Source organism: Lingula anatina, chromosome 3, assembly GCF_051362555.1.
Source record: "Lingula anatina isolate TDL-2025a chromosome 3, LinAna3.0, whole genome shotgun sequence".
Lineage (NCBI taxonomy): Eukaryota > Metazoa > Brachiopoda > Lingulata > Lingulida > Lingulidae > Lingula > Lingula anatina.
Window position 1 is genome coordinate 21,120,531 of NC_141769.1, and position 13,152 is coordinate 21,133,682.

Genomic DNA, 13,152 nt, shown 5'->3' on the forward strand with positions numbered 1-13,152 from the left:
AGGCGATACCGCCTCCGAATATTGTACCACCAGCTGGAGCAAGCTCATTCGTATAGACCCCCACATACACAAAATAAGGGACACAGCCACCAGTCTTTTGCTTGACAAGCTGTAAAAATGCAATCAACAAGAATTTTCAAAATATGCAAAAAAAATATATATATATAACTTAAAATGGTACAATCAAAGTTAAGTTCATCAAAAGGTAGGTCAAAGGTTAATTTCACAGTAAGATTGCCAGTATATGACTTCCTATTCAAGTTCAATAGTAACTATGGACCTATCTCTGCCAGGTTAGGAGTTAAAAGAGAAAGAAATTAGCAGAGTTCAGTTCATGGTGAAAAGTAGGTCAAAGGTCAATTTTAAGGTCACATTTAGATTGCCAGTATATGACTTCCTATTCAACTTCAATAGTAACTATAGACCTATCTCTGCCAGTTTTGGAGATAAAAGGGAAGCAAAATTTGCAAAGTTCAGTTCATGGTGAAAAGTAGGTCAAAGGTCAATTTTAAGGTCACATTAAGATTGCCAGTATATGGCTTCCTATTCAACTTCAATAGTAACTATGGACCTATCTCTGCCAGTTTTGGAGATAAAAGGGAAGCAAAATTTGCAAAGTTCAGTACATGGTAAAAAGTAGGTCAAAGGTCAATTTCAAGGTCACATTAAGATTACCAGTATATGACTTCCTATTCAACTTCAACAGTAACTTTGGACCTATCTCTGCCAGTTTGGGAGATAAAAGGGCAGCAAAATTTGCAAAGTTCAGTTCATGGTGAAAAGTAGGTCAAAGGTCAATTTCAAGGTCACATTTGGATTGCCAGTATATGACTTCCCATTCAACTTCAATAGTAACTATGACCTATCTCTGCCAGTTTGGGAGATAAAAGGGCAGCAAAATTTGCAAAGTTCAGTTCATGGTGAAAAGTAGGTCAAAGGTCAATTTCAAGGTCACATTTGGATTGCCAGTTTATGACTTCCTTTTAAAGTTCAATAGTAACTATGGACCTATCTCTGCCAGTTTTGAAGATAAAAAGGAAGCAAAATTTGCAAAGGTTAGTTCATGGTGAAAAGTAGGTCAAAGGTCAATTTCAAGGTCACATTTAGATTGCCAGTATATGACTTCCCATTCAAGTTCAATAGTAACTATGGACCTATCTCTGCCAGTTTGGGAGATAAAAGGGAAGCAAAATTTGCAAAGTTCAGTTCATGGTGAAAAGTAGGTCAAAGGTCAATTTCAAGGTCACATTTAGATTGCCAGTGTATGACTTCCTATTCAAGTTCAATAGTAACTATGGACCTATCTCTGCCAGATTTGGAGATAAAAGGGCAGCAAAATTTGCAAAGTTCAGTTCATGGTGAAAAGTAGGTCAAAGGTCAATTTCAAGGTCACATTTGGATTGCCAGTATATGACTTCCTATTCAAGTTCAATAGTAACTATGGACCTATCTCTGCCAGTTTTGAAGATAAAAAGGAAGCAAAATTTGCAAAGGTTAGTTCATGGTGAAAAGTAGGTCAAAGGTCAATTTCAAGGTCACATTTAGATTGCCAGTATATGACTTCCCATTCAAGTTCAATAGTAACTATGGACCTATCTCTGCCAGTTTGGGAGATAAAAGGGAAGCAAAATTTGCAAAGTTCAGTTCATGGTGAAAAGTATGTCAAAGGTCAATTTCAAGGTCACATTTAGATTGCCAGTATATGACTTCCTATTCAAGTTCAATAGTAACTATGGACCTATCTCTGCCAGATTTGGAGATAAAAGGAAAGCAAAATTTGCAAAGTTCAGTTCATGGTGAAAAGTAGGTCAAAAGTCAATTTCAAGGTCACATTTGGATTGCCAGTATATGACTTCCTATTCAAGTTCAACAGTAACTATGGTCCTATCTCTGCCAGTTTTGGAGATAAAAGGGCAGCAAAATTTGCAAAGGTTAGTTCATGGTGAAAAGTAGGTCAAAGGTCAATTTCAAGGTCACATTTAGATTGCCAGTATATGACTTCCCATTCAACTTCAATAGTAACTATGGTCCTATCTCTGCCAGTTTTGGAGATAAAAGGGAAGCAAAATATGCAAAGTTTAGTTCATGGTGAAAAGTAGTCAGGCGGCTAAGTCCAAATTTTATCCAGAATTGTGCAAAAGATGATAAAAGCATGGAATTTTCCACGATGAATGACCATTGCCAACCCCCCCCGATACAAAATAGATGAACACCCAATGGTCATTCATCGTGGAAAGTGTCATGCTTTTATCATCTATTGCACAATTCTGGATAAAATTTGGACTTAGCCACCTGACTATACCGTACTGCACATTTTGCTTTCACCACCAATATGTACTTTTTGATAGTGTAACTCGAAAACCGTTTGGAATACAAAAAAACGGAGACCACTCCCAGTGTTGGGCTTTACATGCTCTACAAAATGCAAAAAAGAATGGGTCTCTAGCATTAACGGTTCCCGAATTAGAGACAGTTTTCAGTTTCGGCATCTTATGGCCGCTACTCCCGTGAAAATGCACCGATTGACACCAAATTCACGGAGATGAAAGATGACCCCAAGGGTAACACTTTCCAATAATATTATTGGTTAAGTCTGTCTGGTTTCTGAATAACAGCGCAAATAATTTTTTTTTTCGTAAAAAATTCATTTTTTTGAAAATTTTAGCCTGTTTGACCTTGAAAGAAAGGTCAAAGGTCAAATCCAAGGGCATATTTGAAATCTACACATATGACTTTTGGAAAGCCGTCTGTAGAAAATTTTCCCAAAATTCCTTCCGTAGGGTAGATAATTAGCATTTAATTTTGCCATTTTTGGACAAGGGTGTATTTCAATGAGTGCCACACCTAGACCCCAGCACCGACAAAGCCCAAATTTTACGTGGAACGAGTTGAGATTATAGGTGACCTAAATCCAAGAGATGGGTATGGCAGCCCTTACCGTCTAGGAGGAGAAGCGGTAACGGTGAGATGGCGGCGGAGCCAGAGGTGCCGGCGGAACATGCGGGTCGGGACTAAAACCATGTGTACCGCCAGCGCCTACGCTGGTGGTACAATAACACAGTTTTCTTTTCATAATGTTTGCAGTAGCAGTGCAAAAAGATTATTGTCAATTTTGATGTAACATTACATAATAAATTATAGAATAATTATCACCAATTTTTGATTATTGACTATAAATAGCATGAACATGTAGAAAATTTGATTACCATCCGGCTTCATGTCCATGGGAGCTCCGAGTCCCACAATGAATATGCCAAAAAGATAATGAATATTTCACTAAAATGTATAACTTCCAGAAAAAGAAGCCCATTAGACTGCTTTTCCAACTTGGGCTGCATTTTAGTCCTGTGTTTCTTTTTTGAAAGTTTGACAATCATAAGTAACACGGTTTTCCCATCATGGTCATCATGGCAGATGTGGATGATTGAATCTGACAAACTGCAATGATATGAGTTTATTTCCGTTTTGGACACTTGATTACACAATACATGATAACAAGTTTACCATCATTTTTACATAATCAACTAATAATGTTGTAAAGATGCAGGAAATATCAAACAAACACGTTTACGTATCTTATTAGTTCAATAATGAGACTGTTAACATGCCTAAGAATTGAATCTGAGGAAATTTGAAAAAACAGTACAACTTCTAAAATAATGGCCCGATAACGCTGATTTTCGAACTCAACCTGCATTTTTGTAAGATTGACCACTCCTGTGAGTATAATGACAATTGGCTAAGCTGTTTTTCTTATATTGTGTTATTAATGTTGCATATATGTTGAAAAAAGTGAAAAAACAGCATAAAAAAATTAAAAGAAAATGTAAAATAAAACATAACAAAAAATACCAATAAAGCTGCTATTCAAACTTTTAATCTAGCTGTACAATTACTAACATGATATGAATAACCCTATTGAGTTTGAGAATAATAAGGCACTGTTATTCATCTTTAGCATTAATGTAAGCGTTACACAAAATTTTTTTTGTAAACTTATTTTCCATATTAAATAACATTTACCTGCATAATAATCATCGATTCCTAATTATGTGACACAGTTAAGAAAGCTAAACCGATGGGACTTTACAATGAAATCTCAATGTGTGTTTATGTAATCTCATTTAATACCCACTTGAAAATTAATTAAGCAAATTATTTTATAACCCTGAAATAACTTGAAAATCAATTAAGCAAATTATTTTATAACCCCGAATTAACTGCCTACTATCCATATACATTTATTGCACCAAATAGCACTGTACTGCATTGCTTTCAAAACAGAAAACAATTACGATGGTTTTCCAACACAAGCTGCACTTCAGTCTTTTCAGTAAGGTTGATTATCATAAGTAACATGGTTTTCCCTTAATCGCTATCCTGGCAGCAGTATCCAAAATAGGGTTTTCTTTAACTTTCATGCAATATAACATAATACTTAACAGCATAATGACCATCAAATTTTTTATAAAAAAATAAAAGTATCATGGATATTCAGAAAATGTGATATGGAAAGGTCTCCAAGGACATGGAAGTTAGGGTCACACTTTCAAAATGCCAAAATGTTAACAAGAGATAACTGTACTGAAATGATTTTCTTTCCATTTTCAACACCTTTTTTACATAAAACCATCATCAATTAACTGTCATTTTTAAATGATCAACTAGGAAAATTGTTGACATAGGAAAAATATCAATAGAACAATTTATAATGTCCAATTAGCTCCATTTGGAGATTCTGAACATAGTGAATGATTGAATCTGACGAACTGCAATGATGAGTTCCTTTCCATTTTTGATACTTTATTACACAATGCAGGATAATAGGTTTACCGTCATTTTTATATAATCAACTAACAATATTGTTAAGAAGCAGAAAATGTTAAAACAACACTTTAACATATCCAATTAGTACCGTTATGAGACTGTTAACATGCTTAAGAATTAAATCTGAAGAAAAACCACTTATATACAAAAAGGCTAATAACTTCATCAAAACTTAACTGATCAAGCTTATTTTCAAACTTGATCTGTATACTGGTCAGATTGATCACTCCTGTGAGTTGCAAGACAAAAGGCTGATTGGTTTTCCTTAAAATGCGTTATCAGTGTTGCATGTATGCTGAATAAACGGAAAAAAACAGCATTACTTTTGTAAAAATAGTCCAATCATGCCAATTTTCAAACTTGACCTGCGTATTATAAATATTCACCAGTTCTGTAAATTTCAATCCAAGGAAAGGAAAAACATTTTTACACTTATGTTATCAGTGTTATAAAAGTGCTGAAAAAATTGAAAAAAAAAAAAAAAAAAAAAAACAGGATAACTTCCATAAAAATTGCCTGATCTTGCTGATTTTCAAACTTGACCTGCGTATTATGAATATTCATTAGTTCTGTAAGTTTCAAGCCAAATGAAAAAACTGTTTTCCACTTATTGTGTTATCAGTGCTGCATATATGCTGAAAAAAGTGAAAAAACAGCATAAATTCCCTAACAATAATCGAATCATGCTGATTTTCGAACTTGACTTGCGTATTATGAATATTTATCAGTTCTGCAAGTTTCAAGCCAAAAGGTAAATTGGTTTTCCACTTATGGTGTTATCGGTGCTGCATATATGCTGAAAAAAAGTGAAAAAACAGCATAAATGCCCTAAAAATGACCCAATCATGCTGATTTTCGAACTGGACCTGTGTATTATGAATATTAATCAGTTTTGTAAGTTTCAAGCCAAAAGGTAGAATGGTTTTCCACTTATCGTGTTATCGGGGTTGCATATATGCTGAAAAAAGTGAAAAAACAGCATAAATTCCCTAAAAATGACCCGATCATGCTGATTTTCGAACTTGACCTGCGTATTATGAATATTCATCAGTTCTGTAACTTTCAAGCCAAAAGGTAAAATGGTTTTTCACTTATCGTGTTATCGGTGCTGCATATATGCTGAAAAAAGTGAAAAAACAGCATAAATGCCCTAAAAGTGACCCGATCATGCTGATTTTCAAACTTGACCTGCGTATTATGAATATTCATCAGTTTTGTAAGTTTCAAGTCAAAAGGTAAAATGGTTTTCCACTTATTGTGTTATCAGTGCTGTATATATATGCTGAAAAAAGTGAAAAAACAGCATAAATTCCCTAAAATGGACCCGATCATGCTGATTTTCGAACTTGACCTGCATATTATGAATATTCATCAGTTCTATAAGTTTCAAGTCAAAAGGTACAATGGTTTTCCACTTATCGTGTTATCGGTGCTGCATATATGTTGAAAAAAGTGAAAAAACAGCATAAATTCCCTAAGAGTGACCCGATCATGCTGATTTTCGAACTTGACCTGCGTATTATGAATATTCATCAGTTCTGCAAGTTTCAAATCAAAAGGCAAAATGGTTTTCCACTTATCGTGTTATCGGTAAAAGTGCACGGCGACGGCGACGACGGTGACGACAGACGCAGATGATGGCTATATGTACAGACACATCTGTGTCTGTACATAAAAAGCACACCCATACACGCATGCACACACACAGCAGTGGAAAGTTACCTCAGACCAGCGAAGGAGTTTCTTATTCTTTGAAAAAACATCCAGCTGGATTTGGAGATCCTTTTCTATTTTTGTGCTATAGGAAAGTTATAAAAGAATGTAAATTAATCATATGAAATTAATTCACAACTTTTACTATACACATTTTTTATATTGTTGGAAATAAATGTCGAAAGATTTTGAATCTTGAGAAATAATGTGACAATCCAATCTTTCCTCATGAGGGGGAAAAAAATATATCAATGTATTTTTTACTTTCACAAACCAAAAATTGAAACTATTGCGATTTTCAATCTATAAAACATTAAAAATAATACGCAACACAATGGTTGATTAAGGGTCAAGGGAAGATGAAGTGATTAACAGAATAGCAAAAGACAAACTGGTATGAAATGCTAATAACATCAATTAATTTTCCAAGAAGATGTCAACACAGTATCCCAAATTGAATAGCGAAAACATTTAGGCATCCATGGTAATATATTTTCAGCTACAGTTAACACACTTAAAATTCATAACATTGTAATGAACTTAGTTATCTTTGTAAAACATTGGGGGAAAGTATTACTTATGCACAGTATATAGTTCCATGGCAATGACCCTCAGCACATTTGCTACCGTCTTCATCTCATCTGACCAGGACGACTATGGAAAAAATAGTCAAATTGCCAGTACACTACTGCCAAAGCATATAACATAAATTACAATAGATTAAACAAGTATCATGCTGCTGTTTAGTTCTGGTTCAGAAAATAATAAAACAAGACAATTTTACACAGAATAACACATGTACTACTTTGTAAGAGCCAATAAAATGAAATTTAAAACCTTCCAATACATATATCTACTGTTAGAGATAGCCTCACCTCCTCCTGCTGTACTGGAATATCTCTCAAAACTGGTGCACAAAGACTGCCCCAGAACAAAGGACTGAAAATAGGACAGGATTGATAAAGCACCAAGCACACTCCCACATCTCATTTCAAATTACATGTATACCCATGTCAGAATATGCAAAAAATAAATGCACCAATTCAGGACAAAGACATCAACTGTCATGCTAACAGTCAATTAAAAAAACTGCACATAACATACATGTACAACTGACTTAAGAGAAAAGATGTCAGGATCTCTATAAATTTCTTTTTCATTATGCATAGATGGGAGTTACTGATAAAAGGTTTGTTCAAGTACAGGTCCTAGATTCAAAACATGGCACATTGGTACATTTTCAATCTGAACTGCTTTATTATAATAATTTAAATAATTTTTCCTTGGCGAAATGGGGTGATGGTGCACATGGAGTGCCCCCTGACTACGCTTGTAAAGAAACCTTTTTCTGAGTGCCTGCATTGCCATGTCTCTCTGGCCCTTCCACAGTGCATAGATGAAGTCAGTAGCAGCCCGTAGTAAACTAGGAAGGCAATGATATGTGCCCTGGAACATAGAACATATTTGTTAATGTATAATATATATATAGCCCACAATACCATTTTTCCATAACTTTCACATTACAGAAAAATACCTAGACTTGGATTACTGAACTGTACAGTACATCAATTCTTGGGCAGTGAAAAAATATACAAATTTTGAACATCTATTAGTCTTGGTGCATACTTTTTGTACATCTTGACAAGATCGTTATTTAAAAAAAAATGCTGACCTGTTTGCTTTCTTGGATCAACTCTAACACTACTTTAAGACAGCTAAGGCTATTTGCTTCAGTCTGCAATAAAAAGATAAAATGATATGGATGAGGAAAGCAATCTTATTAATACTTAAAAACATTCAAACATGAAACAGAGGAACGTAGTTGGTTTTTGACACAGAACACAGTGCTCTGTATGCAAGCTTGAAGGTGGAAGCAGTTACAATTAAATTCTAACAATGATGAATAGTTTGCCGTTTAGGGATTTTTTCAGTAAATTAAAAAGGGAAAAAATGTATACAATCTTAAGCACTAGTACTGTAAGTGACTTTCCACAAGATATTTTCAATTGCACAGCAGTCCCAGTTATATCAATTTAAAAGTTACCTGGTGTTACACATAGGATTTAAATTTGGTATTCAAACCTATAACAGACCATCATCAGATTTCTCCGTAAGTAAAACTGTTTGTTAAAAAATTAGGAACAAGTTAATATTGGAAGCCCTGTGATAACAACAAGAACAGGTGACACAATTCAGACCACATGGAATTTAAATAAATGTGAGTTTCACATCTACACCAGATGCAAAATCTTTCCACCAATGTGCCAGCACTCACAGCAAGCTCTCCATTTCCAGATGTGTCTTCTTGGTTTGTTGACCTCATTTTCAGGAACATCTCAATTAACCCAGGCTGTGTTTCAACGCTGACAGCTAACAGCTCCAGTATGACCACTTTTAACCAAGGATCCTGAAAGTAACACAAAGTGCATCTTCAAAATTAAATATAAATATACAGAATATAAGGTACATACATATGCAATGTATAAAAAACATTAAATGTTCAACTTCACACAAAAAGGAATTTCAAATTTTGTCTAGAAGTTTCCGTTTCATCAGAGAAACATTTGTCAGTCAACAAGGTCAATAATACGCTAAGGAAACTTCCAGAAACAGCATTGTGCTAATTCGATATCCACAATGTGTTTATGCTCCATACAGTCCCAGATCAAAACAATGAACCTTCTCTAACAATAGAGAATAGATTAACATTAATTATAAAATTCAGAAAATGTAAATAGCATAGGGCTTGTCAAATGTGATTCAAATATCGTTAAAACATTATTAATAGCCCGACATCGAGAAACTAATGATCTGACCAAATAGCAATTGATTGCAATGTTTGCATATGGTTGCAATCTGTGATGCTATTAAGTTATAGAGCCCTGGTCTGCATCAACCTGGTTTAATGACACAAAAATTCAGCAATAACCCTAATATATGTCCTACCTGTATGGGAGCTCACATCTTGGCTTCACGAAGGAAATGCACTAAGCAAATTAATTATCCTTTGATCTGTTCACATCTTCTTTGTCCATACACTCAATACTTAGTCAAATTGTTAAATATAAATGCATATTTACTATCTAAATCCAAGATCCAATCTTAACAAGCATTTTTCATTAATTATTCCCAATTTATGGATCTACCTTGTACGAGACGATCATATCTAGCTCACCTCTGTCTGCCCTTGCAACCTTGTCAAATAGGCATCCCTGATTGCTTCAGCATCTTGCCCAAGACAAGCCAGCAGTGACATGGGTGATACCTGGTAGATATTATTATTATCATTTCAATGTTCATTGAAGATACACAACACAAATTAAATCAATTTTCAAAACTTATTTCAATATTTTTAATTTCTTGACAGCAGAAAAAAAATTAACCTGCACCCTCTTCAAATATCTTGAGTTAGATCTTAATGAAAATCATTCCTAAAACCAAATAAAATGTATATACCAGTGACTGTCACATAATATCTCTTGGTATAGAGGTCATACTGTTATTGATTGTACATTAAGATATAGGATAGATAATTATGTGTCAGACTGAGTATCAAATATTCTTGAAAGGCCATAGGGGCAGAGGTAATGGTGGATGCGTAACAGAACAGATATATGTATAAAGAGTGTATTTGTATAAATTCACAACTGACAGCATGTTCAAATCAATAAAGCAGGTTCAATGGAGGACTGCAGATATTCCGATTGTGTTAGGTTGTTGTGATGTCAGTGGGTTAAGCTGGCTGGTCATTTTTGGCTAGAGGTACACGGGACCGTAGACATGAGTACAAAGTAGAAGCAGATTTTCCAGTGACATAGTAAGATAATACCTGTATCTTTTGGCATTTTGAGCAGAGAAAACAGATAAAACCACTGTACATAAAAAGGACTAAATGTCTGTTCTTACCATTGCCAGCCTCTTCAGCATCATAGTGGCCAGAGCAGATAACCTGGGGTCATGACGGTGATGTATGTACTGGGCTATAATGGCTACAAGATGTCGCTTTGATCTATGAAGTGGCACTGCAAACAATGCCTGTTCTACAGGCGACAAAGGTTGGTCCAAGGGTCGTAATAGTAGCAGTCGGTTGAGAACTGAGAATGCTATCCTCACCAGGAAAATGAGGTCCACACCACAACCTTCACCACCACTGGAAAGGCAAAGGAAATAGGGGTTATATGTGATGCTAATTATAACTACAAGCAATTGCAGAATTAATGCTTAGTCATGCTAGCATAATTATGATAATAATTTGCTCACCTAATATTTATATAATATAAATGCGATATCAATTGATGTCACAGACTAAAAAACTAGACAGCAAAGCTGGCAAATATACAGACACTATACAGGAAACAAGGCAGCAAAGCTGACATATGTTCAGACATTACGCAGAAAAAAGTGCACCAAATAATGTTTTGGCCAATTCAGATGCACTGTTACATAATTCTTTAAAATAGCATAATCACTTACCCTCTTACATTATGTACTACAGGTAACACGAACATTGAAAAACTAGCAAGTGATTCAGTTCCATGGGATTTAAAAGCCACTGAAAATGCTAATGTGTGAAAAATAAAAAAATTCACAAAAAAAAAAAAGAATAAATACTGTAAATGTAAACTGATCATGCCGATTTTTGAAAGCAACCTGTCTCTTTACCAAACAATGCAACTCAGTAAAAAAAAATACAGGTATTTATGGGACAAATGCCATGTGTCAGTGACGATGCAGACAGTCAGACCAATCAGAATACATACAGACGCTTTAAGTGTCTGCATATAAAACATGTTTGTAAGAGTACATTTAAGGTGTCATTATTATCATGTGTCCTACTTCATAGCGTTGGTTGTCAATCCCCTCAAATATCTTTTTTTCTTTGCTTTCTTTATGCCACTATTATGTAAATACAAGGTGACTGTTCAACTAAGTTATGATGTCATAACCAGCAGACATGTAGATATAATACAGCCAAGTGGCACGGCAAACAATGCCTGTTCTATAATTTTTAATTTGTTTGATAGGTTTACATGACAATTTTTGTCTCTAAGACACAATGCACATGACAAAACAAAGGTTTCAAATATAATTAAGTGTACCAAAAATAAATCCACAAAGGTACATGTATGTCTTATTCATTGATAGTGACCACTTAAAACTTTAAAATGAATTACTCAAATTTGACAAAAATGATAAAGTAGTGCTCCATGTCAAAGTAGTGTTCCATGAGTTTTTATGTACATTTTTCACTCAAAATTTTGTGACAAAATCTAGAAGGAAAACAGTGTATTAACATGATAGTGGTTAGATCTTTTGGTCAGTAATGAACATACCAAAGAAAAACATTCTAACTTGAATCCACATAAACCTATGCTTATCCAAAAACAATTCTAACCTTGCTCTCTGTGACATGTTAAAATGAAGTCCTCAAAAGAAATTGGTAAGGCAATGCACTATACACGCTGGATAATATGCATATGCTACTAGCAAAGAAAATTTTGTAACTTACATATAACTTGAAATATTTACACCAGAAAAAAAGCTTCATAGTCTTCTTATAGTAAATACATATATATGTTCTTATCTTCACTGACAACAATGAAGATATCACAGTAGCCCACCTTGACACATCAGTGTATGCATATAAAAAGGATCAAATCTTAGGGACCATTCCCACAGATATTTGGATCGATCTATCTCCCTGGGGAGTCTCACTAAATTGCTATCGACTTAACCGGCTTAAATTATCTATACCCCTAGCTGATTCGGTAGGGGTGACAGACATTTAAGCCGGTTAGTTGATAGCAATTTAGAGTGAGACTCCCCAGGGAGTTAGGGCGATCCAGATGGATCGATCTAGGCACGGGAACCCAGTCTTAAATGTGTTGCAGCCAACCATGTTGTTACCTGCTCTGCTGTGCTAGTAGTTGTTCCAGTGTATCTGTGCCAGTAGCCACAATCTCCAGCAGTGCTCGGCCAGCTTCACTGAATAACATGCCATGGACACAAACTGAGCGCAGACTGGGCTCTGACCTGAAATTGATCAAGATGTTATGAAATTTAATTCTGGAATATTTTTAATTGTAAGTGTAATGGATGCCTGTACGTGTAGAAAAAATTAATAATAATAAAAAATAAATAAATAAAAAAAATTCTTAAAGCTTAAAGTAAAGGTCTAAAAGTAAATGTCTAAAATATCCCAAATGCAGTGCACTCCTTCATCGCTCACAACAGGTACAATGATTACCATTTGTTACCCTTAAATTGGTTAGTAATATTATTGTCACCTATTTCTAAGATATTAACCTTTGCCAGCTATCTATAGAACAAACACAGTTTTCATGATATCATGGGAATTGTAGCAAGACCAAACTTCTAAAGCAATTTAAATCTTGATGCCATTTTGCAGCATTTTGTATCTTTCATTTTGTCTAAACAAAAACATGAAAGCCAGGAGAATCCCATTTAAAGGAAAGTGTATCTAAAATTTTGTGACAAGTGGTTGGATATTTGTTGGTTGTTTCATGATGATTTTGCCTTGTAATCCATATCATGCTAACCAGCTGGGGGAAGAACGTGGATCTTGAGAAGATAGATAATAATATACTTTGC

General features: G+C 34.7%; 1 protein-coding gene across 3 annotated transcripts in view; it reads right to left on the minus strand.

The window, feature by feature from the left end:
• The window catches only part of LOC106180564 (nucleoporin NUP188-like), a 79,022-nt gene that overhangs the window by 29,921 nt on the left and 35,949 nt on the right, over positions 1–13,152 (minus strand). For 2 of the 3 annotated variants that reach the window (XM_087009794.1, XM_087009791.1), the window contains exons 26-34: positions 12,448–12,579; positions 10,447–10,690; positions 9,716–9,805; positions 8,816–8,947; positions 8,213–8,275; positions 7,883–7,986; positions 7,416–7,479; positions 7,118–7,194; positions 6,550–6,625 (exon numbers count right to left, since the gene is read on the minus strand). In XM_087009794.1, coding sequence (XP_086865920.1) covers positions 6,550–6,625; positions 7,118–7,194; positions 7,416–7,479; positions 7,883–7,986; positions 8,213–8,275; positions 8,816–8,947; positions 9,716–9,805; positions 10,447–10,690; positions 12,448–12,579 — 982 coding nt within the window. The remainder of the gene's footprint in view (positions 1–6,549; positions 6,626–7,117; positions 7,195–7,415; positions 7,480–7,882; positions 7,987–8,212; positions 8,276–8,815; positions 8,948–9,715; positions 9,806–10,446; positions 10,691–12,447; positions 12,580–13,152) is intronic. The other variant, XM_087009792.1, reaches the window with a different exon arrangement.